The sequence below is a fragment of the Oncorhynchus mykiss genome, chromosome 23 (genome assembly GCF_057628025.1).
Source record: "Oncorhynchus mykiss isolate SJ-2025 chromosome 23, ASM5762802v1, whole genome shotgun sequence".
Taxonomy (NCBI): Eukaryota; Metazoa; Chordata; class Actinopteri; order Salmoniformes; family Salmonidae; genus Oncorhynchus; species Oncorhynchus mykiss.
The window spans coordinates 1,099,020-1,126,575 of record NC_143044.1 but is presented as its reverse complement, the minus strand read 5'-3'; the positions used below and the strand labels follow the sequence as shown (position 1 = coordinate 1,126,575).

The 27,556-nt window shown below is 43.4% G+C and overlaps 1 protein-coding gene and 1 long non-coding RNA gene across 9 annotated transcripts in view; one reads left to right on the top strand and one right to left on the bottom strand.

The window, feature by feature from the left end:
- Positions 1 to 27,556, bottom strand: part of LOC149972456 (uncharacterized) — an 80,411-nt gene that overhangs the window by 39,664 nt on the left and 13,191 nt on the right. For 2 of the 8 annotated variants that reach the window (XR_016490855.1, XR_016490856.1), the window contains exon 1: positions 4,015 to 4,224. The exons of 3 other annotated variants lie outside the window; for them this stretch is intronic. This is a non-coding gene — a long non-coding RNA (uncharacterized LOC149972456). Of the gene's footprint in view, positions 1 to 4,014; positions 4,225 to 20,608; positions 21,006 to 27,556 lie in introns of those variants that run through there. 3 more of the 8 variants (XR_016490854.1, XR_016490853.1, XR_016490859.1) reach the window with 3 other exon arrangements.
- LOC110502255 (A-type potassium channel modulatory protein KCNIP2) overlaps positions 5,945 to 27,556 on the top strand; it is a 96,630-nt gene continuing 75,018 nt past the window's right edge. The window contains exon 1 of the mRNA XM_021580155.3: positions 5,945 to 6,235. Within this exon, the coding sequence (XP_021435830.1) occupies positions 6,148 to 6,235 (88 nt within the window). The 5' untranslated portion in view covers positions 5,945 to 6,147. The remainder of the gene's footprint in view (positions 6,236 to 27,556) is intronic.

The window sequence follows — 27,556 nt, the reverse complement described above, 5'->3', positions numbered from 1 at the left end:
TCTGACATGCACTTTCATCTGTGGGACTTTATGTAGACAGGTGTGTGCCTTTTCAAATCATGTCCAATCAATTGAATTTACCAGAGGTGGACTCCAATCATGTTGTAGAAACATATCAAGAATGAATGATGGTAATAGTAGTCTCATAGCAAAGGGACTGAATACTTATTGTAAATAAGGTATTCCTGTTTTTTATTTTTAATACATTTGCAAAAATATCCAAATAGCTGTTTTCACTTCATCATTATGGGGTATTGTGTGTAGATTTATGAGAGAAAAAAAATGCATACATTTTAGAATATACAGTCGTGGCCAAAAGTTTTGAAAATGACAAAAATCTAAATTTTCACAAATTTTGCTGCTTCAGTGTACTGAATACTGAAATATAATTACAAGCATTTCATAGGTGTCAAAGGCTTTTATTGACAATTACATGAAGTTGATGCAATGAGTCAATGTTTGCAGTGTTGTCCCTTCTTTTTCAAGACCTCTGCAATCCGCCCTGGCAGATGGGCCACATCCTGACTGATGGCAGCCCATTCTTGCATAATCAATGCTTGGAGTTTGTCAGAATTTGTTGGTTTTTGTTTGTCCACCCGCCTCTTGAGGATTGACCACAAGTTCTCAATGGGATTACGGTCTGGGGAGTTTCCTGGCCTTGGACCCAAAATATTGATGTTTTCTTCCCCGAGACACTTAGTTATCACTTTTACCTGATGGCAAGGTGCTCCATCATGCTGGAAAAGGCATCGTCACCAAACTGTTCCTGGATGGTTGGGAGAAGTTGCTCTCGGAGGATGTGTTGGTACCATTCTTTATTCATGGCTGTATTCTTAGGCGAAATTGTGAGTGAGCCCACTCCCTTGGCTGAAAAGCAACCCCACACATGAATGGTCTCAGGATAATTTACTGTTGGCATGACACAGGACTGATGGTAGCACTCACCTTGTCTTCTCCGGAAAAACTTTTTTCCGGATGCCCCAAACAATCGGAAAGGGGATTCATCAGAGAAAATGACTTTACCCCAGTCCTCAGCAGTCCAATCCCTGTACCTTTTGCAGAATATCAGTCTGTCCCTGATGTTTTTCCTGGAGAGAAGTGGCTTGTTTGCTGCCCTTCTTGTCACCAGGCCATCCTCCAAAAGTCCTTGCATCACTGTGTGTGCAAATGCACTCACACCTGCCCGATGCCATTCCTGAGCAGGCTCTGTACTGGTGGTACCCCGATCCCGCAGCTGAATCAACATTAGGAGAAGGTCCTGGTGCATGTTGGACTTTCTTGGGCACCCTGAAGCCTTCTTCACAACAATTGAACCGCTCTCCTTGAAGTTCTTGATGATCCGATATATGGTTGATTTAGGTGCAATCTTACTTGCCTGTGAAGCCCATTTTGTGCAAAGCAATGATGACGGCACGTTTTCTTGCAGGTAACCATGGCTAACAGAGGAAGAACAATGATTCCAAGCACAATGGTCCCTTTGAAGCCTCCAGTCTGTTATTCAAACTCAATCAGCATGGTAGCGTGATCTCCAGCCTTGTCCTCGTCAACACTCACACCTGTGTTAATGAGAGAATCACTGACATGATGTCAGCTGGTCCTTTTGAGGCAGGGCTGAAATGCAGTGTAAATGTTTTTTTTGCGATTCCGTTCAATTGCATGACAAAGAGGGACTTTGTAATTAATTACAATTCATCTGATCACTCTTCATAACATTCTGGAGTATATGCAAATTGCCATCATACAAACTGAGGCATTCCCACACACATTCCCATACACTACACACACACACACGCGCGCGCACACACACACACACACACACACACACATACACACACTTTCACACTCATCACATTCTGCTGCTACTCCGTTCTTTATTCTTACTCTCATGATTATCTATCCTGATGCCTAGTCAGTGAATGTACCCTGCCTTTATGTACCAACAAGCTCTCACAGTCAAATGTCAGAATTAGACGTTCATCCATGTTTCTGAACCGTCAGTGTCTAGCATTAACTCAAAATTCTTAAGGTTAGGCATTAACTCCGAATGTTTAAGGTAAACCAGTTAGGTGTAGGACAGACTTAAAACAAAAATATCAAAAACAACTTTCTATCAATGGATTTGAACATGCATCCAGCCCTTTGGAAGCAGATGCAGATGCTTACTCCCATCTGCCATCCCCTTCCAGAATAACCTTCCAAAACCTACTTGAAGGTAACAGTGCTCACTGTGGCCGTTTTCCACGTCATCTTCTGACGGCCTCAGACAATCAAATCTAATTTTATTGGTCACATACACATATTTAGCAGATGTTATGGCGGGTGTAGCGAAATGCTTGTGTTCCTAGCTCCAACAGTGCAGTAGTATCTAACAATTCACAACAATAAACACAATTCAAAAATGTAAAAGAATGGAATTAAGAAATATATTAAATAGGTAAATAAATGTTAAATAAAATAAAAAATATTAGGATGAGCCATGTCGGAGTGGCATTGACTAAAATACAGTAGAATAGAATACAGTATATATTCTATAGAATACAGTATATATAGAATACAGTATATAAATTATTAAAGCAGTTTGTAAACATTATTAAAATGACTAGTGTTCCATTATTAATGTGACCAGTTATTCCATGTCTATGTACATAGGGCAGCAGCCTCTATGGTTCAGGGTTGAGAAACTGGGTGGAAACCGGCTAGTGATGGCTATTTAACAGTTTAACAGCCTTGAGATAGAAGCTTGGGTGGTTGATGTCCTTGATTATCTTTTTGGCTTTCTTGTGCCATTTGTGCTGTATGTGTCCTGGAGGGAAGGCAGTGTGCCTTCCGTTGAGCAGACCACGCAACCCTCTGGAGAGCCCTGTGGTTGCAGGCTGTGCAGTTGCCGTACCAGGCAGTGATACAGCCTGACAGGATGCTCTCAATTGTGCATCTGTAAATGTTTGTGAGGGTCTTAGGGGTCAAGACACATTTTTTCAGCCTCCTGAGAATGAATAGGCACTGTTGCACCTTCTTCAGCACACAGTCTGTGTGGGTGGGCCATTTTAGATAGTCAGTGATGTGTACGCCAAGGAACTTGAAGCTTTTCACCTTCTGCACTGCGGTCCCATTGGTATGGATAGGGGCGTGCTCCCACTGCTGTTTCCTGAAGTCCACAATCAGCACCTTCGTTTTGTAGACCTGAGGGAGAGGCTATTTTCCTGGCACCACTCCGCCAGAGCCCTCACCTCCTCCCTGGAGGCTGTCTCGTCATTGTTGGTAATCAGGCCTACTGTTGTGTCGTCTGCAAACTTGATGATTAAGTTGGAGTGTGGCCACTAACTTGTGTCACCGGTGACCTCCCTCATGTACATATCTACCTCAAATACCTTGTATCTGTTACTGGTACTCCCTGTATATAACTTCATTCTTGTGTATTGTTTTCCTCTTGTCTTACTATTTTTATGTTTTATGATTTATTTATTTTACTCTCCATCGTTGGGAAGGACTCGTAAGCAAGCATTTCACGGTAAAGTCCACCCCTTGAATTTGGCGCATGTGACAAATACAATTTAATTTAGAAGAGAACTGGAGGAGTATAGACTATTACCGTGTGTAATAGGGGGGTGGGGGGGTGGGGGGGGGGGGGGGGGGGGGGGGGGTATTGGGTCCCTGGGGTCTGTGAGTTCTTCTTGTTCTCTCTATTTAGGCAAAAAACCTGCCTCAATATGTCTCTCACCCTGGAAGTCTTTGTGGTGACTCACACACTGCGCAGACTGAGAGCTGGCCGCTGTGTTTTGGCTCGTCTCCTGTACATGTGTCACACAGTTAGAAGAAAAACACCTCCAGGCCCCCCACACACATACCTCTCGGTCCCCATACACACCACATGTTGGTTCTCACTCCTATCTTTCTGCACACCTTTTGTTAAACCTTTGTCGGTGTGTTTGACTCTGTGGCTATGTCTCTACTGGTGGTTATTAACTAATTGAAAAGCAGTTGCAGCTTCACCTGGGACAATCACTCTCCACTAACCTGAGGTCGGATGTTGGCATTCTGATTCAGTCGCTGTCTGTTGTTCTGAAATCAAGAGAGAGATGAATGCTGGGTAGTCCTTTCTCTCTCTCCTGGATTTGCCTCAGGGCATAGCAGAGTCCATCAAATATTAACTACCTACATTATCATCAGATCATACTCTGACGCTGTGTGTGTGCTTGCATACGTGTGTGTTTGCATGATTGTGTGTATTGAAGTTGTACTAAGATAGAAAGAGTGAGTGCATACATCAGATTTCAATAGTCAGCATTGATCAACGTCATCTCAGTCGCTCTTCTAGCAAAAGTTGGCAAAGCTTTTTTGGGGAATCTGTGGTTGCCTTGGCAACCATAATCAGCTCTAATTCAGCTGAGAGATAATGTTTTATGGTCACATACACCAGATAGGTGCAGTGAAATGTGTTGCTTTACAGGGTCAGCCGTAGTACTCCAGCGGCCCTGGAGCAAATTAGGGTTAAGTGCCTTGCTCAAGGGCACACTTGTCGGCTTGGGTAATCAAACCAGCGACCTTTCGGTTACTGGCCCAACGGAATATCCTCTAGTCTACCGAACTAGATGGACATAGAGAGATAAAATGAGAGAGTGAGGTGAAAGCAGGGTCTACTAGAATGCGAGAGAGACTTCGACTGAGTTCTGGGTTTTTTCCACTGTACTGATTGAGTGATGGGTCAGGGACTGAGAGGACAGAAGCGAAAGAGTGAGAGAGAAAGGAGAAGAGAAGACTGATGTGTGACAGAGAAAGAGAAAGGGAGCAAGAGAGAGCTGTCTTTAGAGGATTAGAACCCTAGTCCTCTCGTCTGACAGAGTGATACTAGTATATCTCTCATTCTTTTTCTCCATCAACTGGGATTACTATTACAAGTGGAAAAACATATTCCCCATCTCCTTCTCATCCACTCCTCTCTCTACTGGGGTTTCCGCTACTGTACTGCTTATAGAGGGAGAACTCACTCCCCATCTTCCTCTCCTCCTTTGGCGCTACTGGGCTTCGGACCTATCATCCATCTACCGCTCAATGCATCGGAGAGAAGAAAATATGGAGGATGGAACTCATAGATTTTCCTCCTTCTCCCTCCCTCCCTCATTCTCTTCCCTCTGGTCCATACCAGAGTTTAGGATACAGATTTAGGATCTTAAATAGATCACTATTTTGTTGCTGAGAAGGTTCCTGCACAGGAAATGCTAACTTGTACTGTATTCAAGGTATAAAAAGGCTTCTAAAGTTTGTAATTTCCACTTTAAAATGTCAGACTTAATTTGCCTTAGCAAAAAAATTATCAAACCCCTACAAATTAAAAACAAAATGTAATTATAATCCACATAATATTGTCCTGTTACTGCGGGATTATTTTCCTGCTGTAGCAAACTGGCTCAAATTAAGATGATAAATCTGTACACTGGGAGAGAAGAAGAGAGGAGATGAATAAGATAGATAGAAAGAGAGCGAGAGAGAGAGCAGGAGAGAAATAGGCGAGAGGGAGAGAGGAGAGGAGAGTGGTGCGTGGTGCTAGATGCCGTGTTTGCTTTGCTTCTCCCCGGCACAAATACACACACACAAACACAACAGGCACACTTACTCTCCTGCTGGCTCGCACCAAAACAAACCTCCCAGGCAGTGTTTGTTTCTTTGAAAGCAGCAAGTAAAGGTAAACAACAGGAGAAAGACGAGAAGGAAAAAATGAATAGTAACTGGAGGAACAAGAGAAGAGAAGAAAAGAGAAAGAGGAGAGGAGAGAGAAAATAGGAGAGGAAAACAACCTGTCACTCAATAGTAGTTGTACAGTACAAGTCAGTTGGTCCGGAATTTTCTACCACTCTCCCAGCCAATCAGATTGAGTTAGGGGATTCTCAAAGGATAAAGGGGAGGAGACAGAACAGTGTTGTTGATTGACAGCCAGAGTCCTACAGGTGGAGCCACGAATAAACGGAGAGAGAGGAGGAGAGAGCGAGAGAGAGAGCGAGCGAGCGAGCGAGAAAGGAGCAGCAAGCAGCTACACTTTACGTCCCCTTTACTTCCTTTCCTCTTTTCACTTGTTTTCTGCCTAGTTGATACCCTCCAACACTCGCGTTTACCCCAACAATTGTGACTATCGTTAGCCACTACAGAGTCAAGATGAGCCATTGCAGGAAGAGATGCAAGCGACAGCTGACCAAAGTCTTTCGATTTTTCTACCGCTTCCTCACAGGGACACTCGAGAAAGGTAGGCAGTCACTCCACTGTAACATCCCTTACCTCCAGCTCCTAAACCCCCTATACTTCTAATCCAGACCCCTGCACCGGGCTCACCTCCACAGGTAAGGTGGGAGCAGAGCTCTGGGTCTGGAGCTGCTCCTGGTTGTTGCTTCAATATACGATTGTTTGGGTCTAGGAGCTGGAGTGATCTAGCCCTATGGATCTATCTATGTGGTTCCAGCTTTGACATTCTAGGTCTAGGAGTTGGAGTGTTTAAGCTATGTGGTACTGCTGGTATCTGATATTTTATATCTCTTGGTTCTGTGTGGTCTTCTATATTGTGTGTGTGTGTGTGTGTGTGTGTGTGTGTGTGTGTGTGTGTGTGTGTGTGTGTGTGTGTGTGTGTGTGTGTGTGTGAGACATTGTACTCTGTGGCTGCCCTTACAAAAAGCACATGTCAAATTAACAGTTTCACATTTCACGTTTCACGTAATGTTTTCACATTACATGTTTTCACATGTGAAATAGCTGTTTTCACATGCTGAGCTTCAATTTCACACTTGAAATGAAATGTAGAGTTCACATATTAACACCAACTTTTCACATGTAAGGAGAATAACATATTTTTACTTCACATGTGAACTTGCAATTCCACATTTGAAAGTGAAAGTCAAATTAGCAAGTTCACATGTGAAAAACAATCATGTGAAAATCAAATTTGCAGATTCACATGTGGGGTTTAAATAATGTTATTCTCTCCACATGTGAACAGATGGTTTTGACATGTTGCAGTAGCAATGTTTACACCGGTGAACTTATGGTGACCGCATCTAAAAATCCTAAATGCGGGACATGGGAACGATTTTGTGGGACATTCGTGGAACAGTGGACAGAAAACATTTTTGGGGGGCAGGTTATTGGATCACACTCTAGTTCTGCTGCTGTATGAAGGTCACTGCCAGTTAAAGTCTATTTTTGGACTTATAAATTAATGATATGTACCTATTGATTCTTGTAGAATATAACGTATAAATGTCCCATGAGCTTAGTTCAACTGTCGTACCCCATCAGAACCCAACATATAAGCTTGTTTTACTCCAGTGTTTGTAAACAAAGTACATGTAAACAATGTGGTTTGTTTTGTGTTTGTTTTTTGTAAATGTCTGACAGGCTAACACTTTGTTAACCAGTCAGGACTCCATAAGCTGTAATTGAGCTGTGGATGTAGAATGAAAGGAAAATTGGACTGAGTGAACTCTCCATGAATCCCTCTTTCTCTCCCTCTTTCTCTCCTTCTTTTCTCTCTAGTTACTTTCAGTGATCGTGTCATATTGTTTAATATTTGTAAAAAAAACTATTGGTCACTAAATCCTGAGAAATGACGGACCATGTAAAAAACAGTTGGTCACTAAATCCTGCTAGAAGGACCTCGGCTGGCATGCCCTCACCCGTCTGAGCGTCGGCTGTGAATGCTCTCTCCCGCTGTATACTTATAGCGGGTGTTATGCTTTTTGAACATGTAAAGATGAAGTAAGGTATCAAAATATTGAAGTAAAAACAGAAAACTGCATTTTTATGTACATTTTTTGCAGGATAATATTTACAGTGTACAAACTGTTGAGCAATGAAATTATACCAGATGACCTGTTCAGTGGGTTACTGTGTGCAACAAAAGAGTGTTCAAATGAAGATCCTTCATATGTATGCCAAGAGAAGGAGGAGTATCTGGTCAATGAGTTTCTTCCTTAGTTTTTTACACAAGACATACTTGAGGGTCAGGACATACTTGGCCTACTGGGAAGGCAGGGAATTCTAAACCTGACCCTACCAGAAGGAAGGGAGCTCTGACCCTACCATGCAGGCATGATACACTGGACCTACTTGAGTGGCAATAAACTCAAAGCTTGGACACGTTTCACCTGCCAGGTAGACCCAAAACTGTAACTCTAACCCTACCAGGTGGGAAGGGAACTCAAACCCTACCGGAAAGGAAAGGAATTGTAAACCTACTGGGAAGGAAGGGAACTCTGACGTGACCCTACCAGGAAGAAATGGAGCTGGACAACTAGGTCAGGGCAGACATCAGGGGTGACTTCTGGTCGGTTACCCGTGGTGATGTCTGGCAGGTCACCTGAGGCAATATCTGGAGGTAGCAAGACCCTCAGGGCTGGAACTACCACAGTGCTAGCAGGTGGGGCCAGCAGGGACTCCAGGCCTGGGATCAGCAGGTCCCACCAGGCTGTAACTGGAGATGCCCCAATGTCTGGCATGTACCTGGCCTCTGCAGTAGCTGGCTGTGGCTCCTTCCAAGGAGCGGGCAACGAATTCAACGTGGGCTGTGCTCTGGGCGAGGAGCAGTGAGTGGCTCCTGAGGGAGAGCAGGGCTATTTGTGTCTGAAGGTTCCAGGGTTGAAGACAGTCGAACCTCGGGCACCGGAGCGTCTGCCTCTGCTAGCAGGGTATTCCCACTGGAAGGAGAGGAAGACTCCGCAACGGCAACCAGAACAGGCCCCAAAACAGCGGCTGGCTGTGGCTCCATGACTGGAGCGGGAGTCTCCTTAACTGTGGGTACTCGAGGAGCTGGCTGAGGAGGATGCAGACCTTGGTGTCGTGGACTGTGCACTCTGGAGTTGTCTTCATCTGCCTGAGAGCTAGGCCGCTCTGGAGAGCAGAAATGTACCCTATGCTCCCGTGCCTCTGGCCGGGGGGGCTTAAAGGGACATTGGTCAGGAGAGCAACTCGTCCGCCTCTGGGGAGAGGGCTCTCCCGACACTAGGGCATATACAACGTAGGTTCCAGCCGGGGGGGCCTGGAGCGACAAAGATCTGTTGAATAGCTAGGCCACCTCAGGTGGGGGTCCCAACGGTTCCGTGGAGGTGGCGAACACCCGGACGGCCTGGAGTAGTGTCTCTCAGGAGAGTTGCCGGGCCGACTCAGGGAGTACCATGATAGCTGGGAAGGCCTAGAGCAATGCTGCTAAGAGTAGCGGGGGTGGTAAGAGTGTTCCCTCAGCGGTGACTCAGGCCGGGTGGTCCTAGAGTACGCCCCCTGATCTCTTGCTGCTCATGACGCAGGTACTCATATTCCCTCATCAGCTCCCAACTAGTGAGGGCATGGTTACACCCTGACCACTGAGGATGCCTGGAGCAGGGCTGGTAGTCTCTTAGATGAGAGAGGTGTGTAGTAGGACCTCGTATGGGCTTAAGTGGGTCTTAGGGATGCAGGATAACTCGTCTGCATCCTGGGGCATGGAAACAACTCATCCAGCTTGAAGGACCATGTTAAAACTATTGGTCGCTAAATCCGGAGAAATGATGGACCATGTAAAAAACTGTTGGTAACTAAATCCCTCTAGAAGGGCCATGTAAAAACTGTTGGTAACTAAATCCTGAGAAATGATGGACCATGTAAAAAACTGTTGGTAACTAAATCCGTCTAGAAGGGCCATGTAAAAACGGTTGGCTGGTATGCCCTCACCAGTCTAAGCGGTCAGCTGTGAATGCCCTCACCCGCTATATACATACAAATGTAGTCGGAAGTTTACATACACTTAGGTTGGAGTCATTAATTAAAACTAGTTTTTCAACCACTCCACAAATTTCTTGTTAACAAACTATAGTTTTGGCAAGTCGATTGGGACATCTACTTTGTGCATGACACAAGTAATTGTTCCAACAATTGTTTACAGACAGATTATTTCACTTATAATTCATTGTATCACAATTCTAGTGGGTCAGAAGTTTACATACACTAAGTTGATTTTGCCTTTAAACAGCCTGGAACATCCCCCAAAGTATGTCATGGCTTTAGAGGTTTCTGATAGGCTAATTAGTGATAGTCACTTGAGTCAATTGGTGGTGTACCTGTGGATGTATTTCCAGGCCTACCTTCAAACTCAGTGCCTCTTTGCTTGACATCATGGGAAAATCAAGACCTCAGAAAAACAATTGTAGACCTCCACAAGTCTGGTTCATCCTTGGGAGTAATTTTCAAATGCCTGAAGGTACCATGTTCATCTGTACAACCAATAGTACGCAAGTATAAACACCATGGGACCAGGCATCCGACATACCGCTCAGGAAGGAGACGCGTTCTGTCTCCTAGAGATGATCGTACTTTGGTGTGAAAAGTGGCCACTATGGAAAATGCTGTGGTAGCGTGTGCATGTCTCTTGACTGACTGTTTACCAATACAACAATTAAACCACTTCTGAAAAAGTACTTGTGCAACCAATGCAATAATAACGCTTATGGCAGTACAGAATAATACTACATGCAATAAACAATACGCAAAGCAGCATTGGCAACTCTAACATTAAATAATAGTAACAGACATACAGTAGAACATATGGCTGAAACTTATCTAAGTAGCATGAAGTAATTAATGGTAATTACCTATTATTGCACAGCACGTACAAACCAAAATACCCCCCCCCCCCCCCCCCCCCCCCCCCCGCAACTTACATTTCAATGCACCCACAACTTTCAGACATTCGTGTTACTGTCGACAACAAAAATGTCCTCCGACAAATGCGTCGGGTGCAGTGCCCAGTTAGCAGTGTGACCTCATCTTTGAACGTCAATATGCCCAACTGTTTTGATATCAGTTTATCATGATCAGATTTTGCATTATATTGAATTTACATTTTCAAATGTTATGCTTTTTAAGCATATAAAAATGAAGTAAGGTATTGAAGTATTGAAATAAAACCAGAAACTTGTATTTTTATGTACATTTTTGGGGATGTAATATTTAATAAGCCCCTCATTTATATATTTTTTATAGTGTACAAACTGGGGAGCAATGAAATTATACCAGATGACCTGTTCAGTGGGTTACTGTGTGCAACAAAAGAGTGATCAAATTAAGATCCTATGTATGCTAAGAGAAGAGGAGTATCTGGTCAATGAGTTTATTCCTTAGTTTTTTACACAAGACATGCTTGAGGGTCAGGACTTGGCCTACTGGGAAGACAGGGAACTCTAAACCTGACCCTACCAGAAGGAAGGGAACTCTAACCCTACAAGGAAGGAAGGGAACTCTGACCCTACCATGCAGGCATGATACATCTGTATGCTAAGCTCTTGTATGGACCAGAGGGAAGAGAGAGAGGGAGGGAGAAGGAGTAGTATCTGGTCAATGAGTTCCTTCCTTAGTTTTTTCTTCTCTCCGATGCATTGAGGTGTAGATGAATGAAATGTCCAAATCTCAGTAGAGCCAAAGGAGGAAAGGAAGACAGGAAGTGAGTTCTTACTGTGTGTTATTGTAAATATGCACTTTGACCTAAGCTTATGTCAAGGTACATATTTCATCCTCCATTTTCACTCTTTCATTTATCTTGTTCTTCTTTCTCTCGTTAGACTTTGACATTTGCAGAGGAGTGTTTTCATATTCAGAAAGTGCACACACACACACACACACACATGCAGCAGAGCTTCTATCAGAAATACTGTGCATCAGTCAGTCCAGTCAGTAAGTCAGTGGTCTTATAATAACCCCCTCAGCAGATCCATTAAGTATTTAGTAAATACAGCGTGTGTGTGTGTGTACTTAAATGTACGTTTACCGAGAGAGCCAGGTTTCTATGACAACCGGGTCTTGCGTGTCTGTTCCAGGAAGAGGAGAGCGAGAAAGAGAGAGGGGGTGGAGATGGAGAGAGGGGGATGGAGAAAATAGAGAGACATAGGTAAAGAAATTGACAGATAGAGGTGAATGTGGACCTCTCTGTATGGGAGCTAGCTAATAGTATGTAGGTATTTCATCAATGTCAATCGTGGTTTGTATTTCAGCATCAGGGTATTTTAGGACAGGCTAATGTAAAGGGGCCCAGCTAATATATTGTCAATCAACTGTAACAATAGATAACATTTACTGGATGGATACACATTGTGTTGACTATACATATACACGGAGTGTACAAAACATTAGGAACACTTTCCTAATATTGAGTTGCACCCCCTTTTGTCCTCAAAACAGCCTCAATTCGTTGGTGCATGTACTGTACAAGGTGTCGAAAGCGTTCCACAGGGATCTTGGCCCATGTTGACTCCAATGCTTTCCACAGTTGTGTCAGGTTGGCTGGATGTCCTTTGGGTGGTGAACCATTCTTGATACACACAGGAAACTGTTGAGTTTGAAGAACCCAGCAGCGTTGAAGTTCTTTACACAAACCGGTGCAGCTGGCAACTACTACCATACCTGGTTCAAAGGCACTTAAATATTTTGTCTTGCTCATTCACCCTCTGAAAGACACACATACACAATCCATGTCTCAGCTGTCTCAAGGCTTAAAAATCATTCTTTAACCTCTCTCCTCCCCTTCATCTACATCGATTGAGGTGTATTTAATAAGTGACATCAATAGCTTTCACCTGGATTCACCCTATGTCATGGAAAGAGGTGTTCATAATGTTTTGTACACTAAGTGTATATTTTGACCCCCAGTCCACGATTAGAGGGGAACGATGAAAACCTGTAGGAGTTTAATACAATAATAGAATGAGTTCAAATGAGTTCAAAACAATTACTTTTGTAAAAGTTCATTGTAGGGGTAAAAAAAAGTATGCCACGCAGTTTGAGCAACCCATAGAAATCTCACCTAGTTTTTTTAGTAGAGTGAACCAACTTGAGTTTTTCTACCTCCCACTATTTCTGAGGGAGAGAAAGGAGGGAGGTAGAGAGAGAACTGTAACTGTGATAATCAAGTCTGTCTGGTAAAACTATAATTAAACTGGCTCTCACAGCATAGACCTGGGTTTTGAGGTGTGTCTGTTCTCCTTTCTGCCCCAGGGCTGTTATATTATTGTGAAACTATATCTCTACTTAGACTAATTAACAGGCATTAAACACTATTTGGCAAAACTATCCCTCCCTTCCTCTCTCCTTCTCTCCCTGCTCTCTCCTCTTTCTCTCAGTACCTCTAGGCTGTCTGTTTGTTTCTTGTTTTGTGTTGTTTGTCTGACTCCTTTGATTGTCTGTCTGATAAGATACCCATTGGGTTGTGTCATTCTCTGAATGATAAGAAACCAAATATCCAGGCAGTCCTAGGCCTATATCTGATTCATAACGTAGGCATTAGCTCAGGGAGCTGACATGAGTCTTTCAGGTCTCAAGCAAGGTACTCATTACCTGAGCCTATTTCAATGAACCACCTCTGATATTTGACGTCCATCCATGTGCGAGGACGTCGGGAGATGAGCGCTGTTACCTTCAAGTACTGTAGGTTTTGGTTTTGCTAGGGCGTTGTGGACAGGGATGGCAGATGGGCGTAAGCATCTGCCTCTGATTCTAAAGGTTTGAATCCAGCGATAGAAAGTTGTTTTTATATTTTTGTTTTAAGTTAATGCCTAAACATAACCTTAAGTTAAGCTTAAGTTTGGAAGAACTTTGAAATTTGACGTTTTAAGAAACTGTTAACATCTAATTCTGACGTGAGACTGTGAGAGCTTGTAGAATATATGCCAGCGGAGTAAAGTATTGTCTTGTTGTTTTGCCAGATGGCTAATGAGCTATTCTGTGATTGTAGCTTTTGTCTTTTGTTGTGTTTTGTCTCTTATGATGTTCAGATTGATATCAGTCGGCCCTAGTCTCTAAGTCATTTACCGTAGATAAAGGCTTGCACACATGTACGGCTGTGACCGCCTGCACACACAGACACACACACACGCGCACACACACACACTTACTGTTGTGATTGAAGGAATAGAGGATACGGAGAAGTGAAAAAGAGGTAGGCAACACACAGCACACAGCAGCAAAGGGAGTTTAAAATCCCGTTAGTTTCCTTCTTGCGATCAGTAGCAGTAATTAGTCGGAGTGACATGGTGCTAAAGGAAACAAAGGGTTCATTCTTCAGCGTCCTGGGAACGTTAATACAGTACACACACTATTAATTAATGACCTCTGATTTCACAGCCCCCCATGGTGCTATACTTATCTACACACACACTCGCACACACACACCACATATATTGTATATCAGTGGTTCACTAACATGGTAAGATAGGTTTTCACATGCTTTGTAAACGGCTTCTTACTTGTTTCTTGCACATTACTTCATTGTACAGTAAATACTTGCACAGCTGCAAGGTCAGGTGCATTGTGAATAGATGGTCCAATTTTACTGATTCCATACAGAACCCAATGTAAACCCATACAGAAAGAAAAACCTATTTTAGTTATCCCTTTTTGAACCTCTAGGCAGTTTTACAAGAGTTTACATGTCTAATGATGTCACCTCTGCTCGTGTGTGTGTTAGAGAGATCCTTCTCTGACCTTTAATTCAAGTCTATATTCTAATAGTATAATAGTAATGATGTCACCTTTCTACTCCCCTGTCTTTCTCTTCCTGCCTATCTCTCCTGCTTCTGTCTCTCCGTCACGCATTCTCTTCTTTATTAAATGGATTTAAACTGTGAACATATAATAGATCATGAATAAACCACATCCTGGCTGACATGACAACTGAAGAGTTGGGAGTACTTGCAGAGGTGTGGTTTGTGTGTGTATGTGTGCACATGCTCACTTGTTGTGTGTGTTTGTGCACACATACATGTGTATTTTGTGTGAAATGACTAACGGACTGCAGCATTTTATCCAAGAGTGTGTCAATAGTCTCCACAGGAGAAAAAATGTTAATTTCCATAAGGACAAATCACTCAAAACAAACCCCATGTCTACACAGTGAGACTCCCTGTGTCTCTGTCTCTGTCGTCAGGAAGAATAGAGGAGACACTCCGCTGTGTGTGTGTGTGTGTGTGTGTGAGACGCTCTGATAGACACTGTATAATAGATAATATCAGGGCCCAGCAGGAGACCGTTGGGTAGAGTTGGATCCCAGTCCTGCAGATGAAGTGCTGCAATAAAGGACCTTGTAGCTGGCCCAGAACAGAGTAGCACGTCTTGCCCTTCAATGTAAACTGCGGGCTAATGTCAACAGTATGCATGTCAGTCTCTCTTGGCTCAAAGTAGAAGAGATTTACATTACTGTGTTAACAATTCCAAATTGTCTGTATAAATCAACTTACATATTAGCCTTATGTGGCCCCGCCCACTTGACACAGTTCCATTTGAATGCGATTGTTTTTGTGTTTCCGTTTCACAACTTCCGTCAACGCTAGCGAATGACCTCAGAGCGGGGGCTAGCTAATAATAAAAAAAACTTATTCATTATCACATCTTAACAAATAAACAAAAGCAAAACATGGCTCACATTCTTCACCGGGAGGAGGGAAAAGGATTGGTATTTTTTTAAGGCCGATGTTCAGCCCAGCCGACCAAGCAGCTCTTACCACTCGGCTTGAGTACTTGTATCCAACAACGGATCAGTAGAGACGGCTGGATGCGCTTGCACCGCTGGCCTTGGAAAGTCATGCAGCCTCAATTTTGTAGAAGGTCGACTCATAAGCAAAGCCACTTGCATTTCTAAGTCTAACATTACTTGACATAAGCGATTACAGCATACAAGCAGCATTCAAGCAGCCTACATGTGGTGACAGTTACTATAATCCATAGTCTAACGTTATGATAGAGTTCTCAGATGATATCTATGATCAATCTCTGCGTCACTTGGTCTTGTAATTGACTTTTATAGCCTATTTTCTTCATTCCTTTTATAGGTGAAAGTGCACAATACTACCTTATAGAATGATACAATAGTCCGGGCCTAACATAGCAGTTTAAACGTTTTGTTGGATGAAAGCTGATTTGAGAATGTCATGATTTATTGGTGATGTTAACAGGTATTTGTGAATCAACAGAACTGCTATATGTCAAATGTCATGTTGGTGAAGCATGGTAGGTTTATGGAGTTCATGTGAGTAGGGTATAATATGTATTTAAACATGTCAGCATCACATGTATTTATTTGGTGTTATTGTTTTTCTGGGTGAATAAGGTTTGTATCCTTGTGGTTGGGGGTAATGCCTAAAGTATGGTAAGTACAAGTGGTCTCATCTCAATGGGAAGAATAGCAAGGCAAGTTTAGGATGAAACTTGTGTTGTGATTAAGTGGATCACATTGTCCTCAGTCACACAACTGTTAATAATGGGATTTTCTCTGAATGTTTATATTGTAACAAACATTCCATCACAGGTGCAGAATGCAGTGTCCAGTGGGCTAACTGCCATAGACTGCACAGATGAGCAGCGACAATGGAATGCAGGGACTCTGAGGAAACTTGAGCCAAAGAGGTTAAACAGCATTGACTTCACACACCATAAGGCCAGTGACCAATATGCAGAAAAGCATCCAGAATGTCCACCCCTGCCTCCCACTCCTGCATTCCACTCACGGGGGGAATTGAATAGGAGCCTGAGACACCTTGTCACGATCGTCGTAGTGAGGAGACCAGTGTGATGTGAATACATATTTTTAATGAAAGATGAAAAAACACGAAGTACACTAAACAAACAAACAAAATAACAAGACGACCGTGACCGCTATCAAAACTGAGTGCAAACATGCAACATCACATAGACAATAACCCAGGAAATACCCCAAGAAGATGGCTGCCTAAATATGGTTCCCAATCAGAGACAACGATAAACAGCTGCCTCTAATTGAGAACCAATCTAGGCAACCATAGACATACATAAACACCTAGATGGTAAACAACCCCATAAACCTACAAAACCCCTAGACAGTACAAAAACACATACATCACCCATGTCACACCCTGACCTAACCAAAATATATAAAGAAAACAAAGAATACTCAGGACAGGGCGTGACAGTACCCCCCCACAAAGGTGCGGACTCCGGCCGCAAAAACCTAATCTAAAGGGGAGGATCCGGTTGGGCCTCTTTCACGGCTGCGGCTCGGGTGCGGGATGTGGACCCCGCTCTACCTCAGTCTTGGCCCACTTAGGTGGCGCCTCAGGAGCGGGGACCCTCGCAGCGGGCCCCGGACTGAAGATCATCGTAGAGAGCGCCACTGGACGGAAAGATGCCTCTGGACTGAGGAGCGACTCTGGCAGCTCCGGACTGATGGGCAGCTGGCTGACGACTCTGGCAGCTAATGGCTGGCTGATGGCTCTGGCAGCTCCTGGCTAACTGACGGCTCTGGCAGCTCCTGGCTGGCTTACGGCTCTGGCAGCTCCTGGCTGGCTGACGGCTCTGGCAGCTCCTGGCTGGCTGATGTCTCTTGCAGCTCCTGGCTGGCTGACAGCTCTGGCAGGTCCTGGCTGATAGACGGCTATGGCAGCTCCTGGCTGACTGCCGGCTCTGGCAGCTCCTGGCTGGCCGCCCCCAACATTGTTTTAGAGAATTTGCCTCATAACCGCAGACCACGTGTATGGCGTCTTGTGGGGGTGAGCGGTTTGCTGATGTCAATGTTGTGCACAGAGTGCCCCATGGTGGCGGTGGTGTTATGGTATGGGCAGGCATAAGCTACGGTCAATGAACACAATGGCATTTTATCGATGGCAATTTGAATACACAGAAATAACGTGACGGGTTCCTTAAGGTATCTGTGACCAACGGATGCATATCTGTATTCCCAGTCATATGAAATCCATAGATTAGGGCCTAATGAATTTATTTCAATTGACCAATTTCTTCATATGAACTTTATTGTTGCATGCTGCATTTATATTTGTGTTCAGTATATCAACAAACTATCTATTAATAAGCAACTAACTATCTGTTGATAAGCAACTGCTTGCTAAGGTTACGCTTAGGGTTAGGGTAAGGTTCAGAATATGGTTTAGGCTAAAGGTTAGGGTTAGGATAAGGGTTGTCCATGGTAAGGGCTCTCCAAATAAATTGTTACCATCTTGGGTAACATAAGGGAAACTGGGCATCTAGAGGGTGGGGAGGGGGGTGGGGGGGGTTTTGCATTTAGCGAATTGCACTTATTGTCACTTAGCTAATAACGCCTAATATCACGCTAGCCATTTTACAAACATTTGAATGCTGAAAGTGACCTGCAGATGTGCCAGATCAGGAATAGACCTACCTCTCCTTGGTCAGTGCCCAAAGCTGCACACAGCGTGCAGATTGACTAGGCTACTGATATTGCCTGTTGTTGGGCGACATGCAAAATGACTTGTAGATCAATGACTGTCAAGACAATTACATGCTTAGTTTGACACTGAAGGTAAGGACACATCAATTGTCACAAAAGATGAGAGGTATTTTTGGAAAGTAGAAAGAAAGTACCTTGAGCAAAAAACAATTGTGAACCGCCGATTCTTAACGTTTGAATACATTTCCTGATACATGCAACCTGCATTTGGATTGGTTTGGGGTCCTGCGGACCGATGCAAACATTTGAACCTGGGACAGATGCATATCGGTGAATCATTACATCCCTATGTGAAACATCACCTTCATCCATCATTGACACACACACCTCTCACACACACACTAAAAATACTTAAAATAAATTCCTATTATCAGCAGTCTGACAGGGAGGAAGAGATGAGAACAGAGAAAGGAGACAAAGTGTACATAAGGAGAGGAGAAAGGTTAGGGAAGGAGAGGAGAATGGTTAGGGAAGGAGAGGAGAATGGTTAGGGAAGGAGAGGAGAATGGTTAGGGAAGGAAAGGAGAGAGGGGAGGAAAAGATAACAGCGAAAGAGATGAGTTAGTAGTAAAGAGTAGTAAAGAAGAACAGAGAAAGGGGCAGAGAGGAGAAAGAAGCGAGAGATAAGATTAAGCTTGCACATAAGGAGATGAGTGGATAAGGGAGGAGCGTGTGAGGTTGTGCGTGTGTGTGTGGGTTTGTGTGCGCGCTTGCGAGAGAGATAATTTCAAGGTAGGCTTAATGAACATCTGTCCCTGCTTCTCTATATCTCCCATGGCCTATGCAGTCTTAGATCTGTCATAGACATCACTCACCCCCCCCCCCCCCCCCCCCCACTTTCCCATTGAGAATTTATGAGCATGTGCTTGGAAACACGCGCACATACACACACCTGTAGTTGTGTGACTGACACTCACGAGGCATTTAGGAGAGAGAATAGATGCCACCCTCCTCAAGTTCCACCAGCTGTTGGCACTGTGTGACTGGGAGCTGCTGCGCATAGTGTGTATGGGCAAACCAACCTCCTGCTGGTTTAATTTACACAAAAGTTTGTCATATATTGTATCACCAAGCTTTTTTGGGGAGCTATTCCACAGTGTCTCTATATACAGTGTACTACACTCTTACAAAAAAAGGGTTCTTCGGCTGTCCCCTTAGGAGAACGCGTTTTTGGTTCCACATAGAACCCCTTTCGGTTCCATGTGGAACGGTTCTACTATGACTAAAAGGCTTCTACAAAGGGTCCTCCTATGGGGACAGCCAAAGTGTACACTCCTAGAGACTGACAGAGGCTGTATATAACAAATCATTTCCATTCACGTTTCAACATAATGACTAGTTCATGAAATCATGGACATTTTTTGTAGTATATTGATAAATCATACGTTTTCTAATCAGTGAAAGATCTAGTCTAACTATAGCTATTAAATGCCGGAGGGATCTCGCTATTCACATAAAGTACACACACACACAAACACACATGCACAAAAACATGCACACACACACTCACACACATTCTTGCCTCGTTCCCTGTCTATCTTTTCCATTAACTTTGTATTAACTTTGGGTTAGTAGCCAAGATTAACCTGTGTATGTGCGTGTGTGGCCTGCAGAAGCAGTAGCTTCAGAACAAAGAAACACACACACACTTACATTCTTTGTGTGTGTGCGTGCCTGCATCCCTTGCGTGTGTGTGTGTGTGCGCGCGCGTGTGTGCGTGCGTGCGTGCGTGCATATGTGCGCCTGAATTTATGCATGTGTGTGTGGGCCACTAAATGTATGTGTGACTACCCTGTGGGAATTGCTTGTCTACTCCAGTGAGCTAGTGAGACGAGACGAGACCTTGGAGAGAGATGACCTTGAAACACTCTCACTATGTCCCCTACTGAGTACTGCAGAGAGAGAGCGGGCGGGGGAGTTGAAGTTATATGAGGGAGAGCGGCTGAGAGAGAGAGGGCGAGAGAGAGAGAGAGAGAGTGAAGTAAATGGCAGAAAGGGAGATGGAAAGATAAAGGGGAAGAGAAGACAATGTAAAATAAACAAACAGTGAGGAGAGAGAGAGAGCAATGAATCATCAAGTTTCTGAATAAGAGACTTGTTGGCTCCTTATCGTTTCTCACCTCCTACATCAAGTCACTCATGACTTCATTATTTAACTCCCATACATGCATCTGAATATTCAATAGATTTGTAATCTCTCTGAAAATGTTCACATTGTTGATTTGAATGCCAGTGAGTGCTGAGACCAGGGTTGCAGTCAGAAATGTGTAACGTACCAAATCTTGCAGATAGAAATGCCAGGAAAATGACCTGCATGATTCCTCATTCCACATATCTGAGATATACAGTACCAATCAAAAGTTTGGTAACACCTACTCATTCCAGAATTTTTCTTTATTTTAACTATTTTCTACATTGTAGAATAATAGTGAAGACATCAAAACTATGAAATAACACATATGGAATCATGTAGTAACCAAAAAAGTGTTAAACAAATCCAAATATATTTTAGATTTTAGATTATTCAAAGTAGCCACCCTTTGCCTTGATGACAGCTTTGCACACGCTTGGCATTCTTTCAACCAGCTTCACCTGGAATGCTTTCCAACAAGTCTTGAAGGAGTTCCCACATATAGTGAGCACTTGTTGGCTGCTTTTTTCTTCACTCTGTGGTCCAACTGATGCAGGCCAGGTCATCTGATGTAGCACTCCATCACTCTCCTTCTTGGTCAAATAACCCTTACACATCCTGGAGGTGTGTTGGGTCCTTGTCCTGTTGAAAAACAAATTATAATCCCACGAAGCGCAAACCAAATGGGATGGCGTATTGCTGCAGAATTTGCAAAAATGTCAAATAAACTGTTTTCGCTTTGTCACTATGGGGTATTGTGTGTAGATTAACGAGGGAAATGTTTTATTTAATACATTTTAGAATAAGGCTGTAACGTAACAAAATGTGGAAAAAGTCAAGGGGTCTGAATACTTTCCGAAAGCAAAATATGTCTGTATACAGTATCTTGACAACAAACCATTCTGCAGAGGCATCGCACTGCAGAGTCATATAAAACAATGATTATAAAATAATAATGAATTAGGACAGGACAGGGTATGACAGGACAGGAAAATAGTCTTAGACAAAATACTACAATACTACTGCAATCAAAATAGACACTGTACATAACAAACACTCAAAATAATACATACATTGCAGGTTACCCATGTCATACACAGTTACATGTCTCGTATAGCCACATACATAATACATATTGCACACTGCCCTTACACATTCTGTTAGTGGCATATTGACACAGCTTAACTTGACTTATTGTTTGTAAAGAGGTTTTCATTTAGTCTCAAAGCTCATAACACTGATGGGCTTAAAGATAAACAGCGCCGTGTTCATTAGGCACCAAACGGAAGAAAACTGGAGAGAACCAGGAGAGAACCTGAACTTGTCCAATAAGAAACCACCGTTTCTTGTCCCATTAAGACCTTTCCGTTGCATGTGATAATGAACAAGTCTGCCCCTCTTTTCACACCATGTCTGCTGTGGTTCTGTCATTTGTTTGTCATGTCTCGCTCTCACAGGCAGCACACATTCGTCTGTCTTCCGTTACTCTCTGTCTCTTTCTCTCTGACCCCCCCCCCCCCCCCCCCTCGCTGAATGTATTCTCATGGAGGAGTGTTTTGGAGTGATGTTTGTCCGTCCGTCTGTCTGTCTGTGTTCGTGTGTTGCTCTCAGGATGACGTGGCTTTCGAAGACAGTATTATCATTAGATATGGAGCGTTAGAGTCATGTCTCCTGTTGTCTTGTCTCGTCTCTTCTCGTCTCATCTGTGTCTCGTGTGGGTCTCACTACGCATCTCACAAGGGAGGCAGGGGAGTGAACTGAAGGTGAGAAAACAGCCGGTGGGGAGGGAGATGTGTTCCCCTATCACACACACAAACAAACACACACACACACGCACGCACGCACGCACACATTCATTCTTTCCACATGAAAGACCTCTCTCTCTATCTAGGGAGGGATGACACAGGGTGTTTTTACTCACAGTAGACCTACCTCCCGACCACCCAGCTCTCTCTCTCACTCTCTCTGTTTCTCTCTCTGTCTCTCTCGCTCTCTCTCTATCAAAGTGAAGCACCTTGACAGAGTTGTCAGAAGGTACACAGCCAATGTTTTACTGTTGGGTAGGTACTGTAGGTAGGAGAGTTAAAATACAGAATAGATCGAGGACATTCTACTGCATGTGGACATGTTGCCTGACATGTTATTACAATCTCAATCTATATTGTCATGCAACACAGTTTTCATTTGTGTTAAACACAAGAGATAAGAACAATGCAAACAAAACATTGACACACAAATTATTCAGAATCTACAACTATGGCTCCGTTATGCCATTTTCTGTCCTACTTTACTAAGCCACATGCTTAAATATATTTAGAGGTATAGTTTAAAACATATTTGTATGATACATATTTAAAGTGCACATCAGAATACATTTTCATTCCTATACACATATGATTCCATAAGCTTTAGAGTTCATTACTTATTTATGTATGGTGTCCTTGACTCAGCGTTTGGAACATGCATGTTTTATTGAATGGTGTTTACAGGGTTGGGGTTGAGATTAGGGTTGCGATACTGTTGCTATAGTATGGTGTTCAGATTCAATCGTTGTCATTACCATCAATCGCCGTCACTTTAATTAACTCTACCTACATACTACCTCAACTAACCGGTGCCCCCGCACATTGACTCTGTACCGGCACCCCCCTGTATATATTGTTATTTTCCACTGCCCCTCCTTAATTACTTGTTACTTTTATCTCTTAATCTTATCCATATTTTTTTTAACTGCACTGTCGGTTAGGGACTCATAGGTAAGCATTTCACTGTAAGTTTGTATTCGGCGCATGTGACTAATAAAATTTGATTTGATTTGAACTATCATCCCCATTCTCATCATTGCTATAGTATTGCCAGGCTTGGGTAGGTTACTTTCTACATGTAATAATTTACAGTTACTAGTTACCTGTCCAAAATTGTAATCAGTAATGTAACTTTTGGATAGGTCCCCTGAGTGGCGCAGCGGTCTAAGGCTTCAGGACTTGATGTGTCACTACAGACACCCTGGATCAATTTCAGGCTGTATCACAACCGGCTGTGATTGGGAGTTCCATAGGGCGGCGCACAATTGGCCCAGCGTCGTCTTGGTGTGGCCGGTGTAGGCCTTCATTGTAAATAAGAATTTGTTCTTAACTGACTTGCCTAGTTAAATGTTAAATAAAAGTTTCAAAATTATAATTACCCAAACTCAGTAACGTAATCTGATTACATTAAGTTACTTTTAGATTACTTTCACCTTAAGAGGCATTAGAAGAAGACAAACATTTATGTTACCAATTGAACAACATCTATTGCAGGATAAATCAATGTTAAGGTTGCTGGCCATATATGGATGTTAAATGTTACTTTATGGGTTGGTTATGTAGGCTTCTTCTAGACCCATTGCTTTCTACTTCATATAATAATACAATTCAATTATATCTTTACATTAGAAACAAAAGTCTATCAGAATTCCAGTCATTCCAATAAATGTTATACCCCTTGATCTTCAAGAATAGGACTCATGGAAATATGGAAGTATAGATCAGCCAGATTGTTTTACCTGAGCATAACCCCAAAACTACGGACTTATTAGCCAGCCCTACTCTGTTGTTTATGATTTTGTTGTCATTGAGGACGGATTGGATTCATTATGTGACAGTTGAGCTCATGAGGCATTTATAAGTTATATCCTTCAATAATCAATGGATATATATATATATATATAAAGTCCAAAAGTGGATATAGCAACTACAGATTGCCCCTTTAAGTCTATCAAAAGTTTGCGAGTTTGAGCATGTGTCCATTAGGCATATGGATTTTTGTTTTATATAAGCATTAATTAAATTGAGCAATAAAAGCCCCACTTTTATTCCATGGGCTGGTATCCGCACTATGCAGCTGTTGCCCAAGGTCATTTTTCACTGGCTGTCCACTGGTTTCAAAAACAATGATTGATAAGCAGCTTAAACTTCTTGAATTCAACCAATATTGGATTAAAATGCACATTTAGATTTGTGAACAGCCATCCACAACAACCACAATCCATAAGGCGCAAATAGCTAAATGAGAGCAGCAGTGAGGTTCACCTCAATGCGACATGTAGATATCAATAATACGTGATATCTCTATCACCGTAGACGACACCACTGCTGTCATCCTTACCTCCAAGCGTTTATTCAAATTGGATTATCTTTGGATGCCGACAGCAGTCGCACCATTGGAAGACATAGCCTGGACTGGAGCCTAAAAAAGCCTATTCCTGCACTTTCCCGCAATCCACCAAACACATTTGGTGTGTCATCATAGTGGTCTCTGATTGGTGGTCAGACTCGCTCAGACGGAACAAACTTAAACTGGAGCCTTTTTTCAATGCTGATTTGAATTGCATTGAGAAAACAGTGTCAAAGATGTATTTTTCTCGCAAATATCCTTTCTGAATTTAAAAGTAATCCTCGAAGTAATCATCTAGTTTTTCAAAAGTATCTGTAATCTGGTTACAATATTTTTGCTGCTAACCTAACGGATGTACATGTAATCAGTTACTCCCCACCCCTGTGTATTGCAGTAGTGGTAATATCTAATATAGGAGGTTATTTCTGTCTTCTCTGCTTTCTCTGACCGTCTGTCTTCTTTCTGATTCTTCTGACTGATCCAGGTGTGTGTGTGTGTGTGTGTGTGTGTGTGTGTGTGAGGGTGTGTGGCCGGTATGCTGTACACACAATACTCTTAACAATCTTATTGAAACACACATACAAACACACGCGCAAACGCACACGCAAACGTATACACACACACACACACACACACACACACTGGACCATACACAGGTGTTTGTGACAGTGAGTGTAGTGTTGTGTGAGAGAACTTATCAGTGAAGCACTGCAATCAACTCTTAGGCTAAAGACAATACACCTCCATCAGGGAATGAAAAAGGGAGGGAGGAGAATGATAGAGAGGGTGGAGATTAGAAGAGAATAGGTGAAGGATGGATGAGAGGAGACAATTATTCAAGGAGAACAGGTGGGGAAAGAGGAAAGGGGAAAGGAAAGAGGTGTAGAGGTTAATTTGTCAATAAGAGCACTCTCTCGGTCCTCCCGGGTGGCGCAGTGGTTAAGAAGCAGTGCGGCTTGGTTGGGTTGTGTATTGGAGGATGCATGACTTTCAAGCTTCGTCTCTCCCGAGCCCGTACGGGAGTTGTAGCGATTAGACAAGATAGTAGCTACTTAAAAAAATTGGGGAGAAAAAAAAAAAAATTAAATTTGTTTTATAAATAAAATAAGAGCACTCTCTCCGCTTCTCTCCTCTCTCTCCTCTGCTGTTCATCCCTCCATGGAGGGATGGAGGGACAGAGGAGAGGAGCGGAGAGAGTGCTCTCTATTTTTAGACCTTATAGCTAGAACCTCCATCAGAAGCTAGCCATCAGAGGCTAACCAGCTAATTAGCTACTAGCTATTTAGTCATTGTTAGCCACTGCTAGCGGCCTTTACCTTTAGCTCAGACAACAGCTGCTTTTAGCCTGGATAATACCTGCCAGTCAGCACAGCGCGATATCAACGCTGAGCGTATCGGACTGCTTTTCTCCACTACATCACCGGATTCCTGCCGTAAGCTCTGGACCATTACTCCAGTTCATTGTAACTAGCTAGCTGCTACCGAGTGGCCCAGCCCCAAAGCTAGCCTTGAGCCAGGCCCATCTCCCGGCCTGCTCAGTGGACCTTATGATCACTTGGCTACACAGCTGATGCCTCCCGGGCTCTATAATAACACGACTAGAAGCCACTACATCACCGGATTCCTGCCGTAAGCTCTGGACCTTTGCACTAGAAGCACCGGTGTGGCTATAGTGGCTAACGCCCTTGGCCCGAAGCTAGCACCAGTTAGCCTCGAGTCAGGCGCATGTCCAGGCTAGCAAACAAAATTGCTCCAGCTACAATACCTCTTTTGCCAATTTGGTCTGGACCCTTTGTCGACACGGTGCCTCGCCGATCCATCACGACTGGTCTGCCGACGTAATTCCGTCCGATGTGCCCTCAACTGGCCTTTGCCGGACGTTGGTGAGGCCCGTGTCCCGAAGCTAGCACCAGTTAGCCTTAAGCCAGGCGCATCTCCCGGGCTAGCATAGTAACGACTACCTAACGGCTTCCCTGTTTCATCTATTGCTGTTCACTGGACCCTATGATCACTTGGCTACATAGCTGATGCCTGCTGGACTGTTCATTATTCACAGTACTCCATTTTGTTTATTTTGTTTATCTGTCGGCCCCAGCCTCGAACTCAAGCCCTGTGTGTAGTTAACTGACCCTCTCTGCCCATTCATCGCCATTTTACCTGTTGTTGTCTTAGCTGATTAGCTGTTGTTGTCTAACCCGTTGTTGTCTTAGCTAGCTCTCCAAATCAACACCTGTGTTTGCTTTATGCCTCGCTCTATGTCTCTCTCTAAAGTCAATATGCCTTGTATACTGTTGTTTAGGGTAGTTATCACTGTTTAATTTTACTGGGGAGCCCCTAGTCCCATTCGACATGCCTCTGATAGCTATTTTATCTCACCTCCCACACATGCGTTAACCTCACCTAGCATAACTAGTGCCTCCAAAGATGCAACCTCTCTCATCGTCACTCAATGCCTAGGTTTACATCCACTGTACCCGCACCCTACCATACCCCTGTCTGTACATTATGCCCTGAATCTATCCTAACACGCCCAGAAATCTGCTCCTTTTATTCTCTGTTCCCAACGCACTAGACGACCAGTTCTGATAACCTTTAGCCGTACCCTCATCCTACTCCTCCTCTGTTCCTCGGGTGATGTACAGATTAACCCAGGCCCTGTTTGTCCCCAGGTGCTCTCATTTGTTGACTTCTGTAACCGTAAAAGCATTGGTTTCATGCATGTTAACATCAGAATCCTCCTCCCTAAGTTTGTTTTACTCACTGCTTTAGCACACTCCGCCAACCCTGATGTCCTTGCCGTGTCTGAATCCTGGCTTAGGAAGGCTACCAAAAATTCTGGCATTTCCATCCCCAACTACAACTGCAACTTTCCATCAAGATAGAACTGCCCAAAGAGGACATGTTGCAATCTACTTCAGAGATAGCCTAAAATGTTTTGTCATACTTTCCAGGTCTATGCCCAAACAGTAATTTAAAAAATGTATCTCCCCAGAAATAAGTTTCTCACTGTTGCCTCCTGTTATAGACCCCCCTCACCT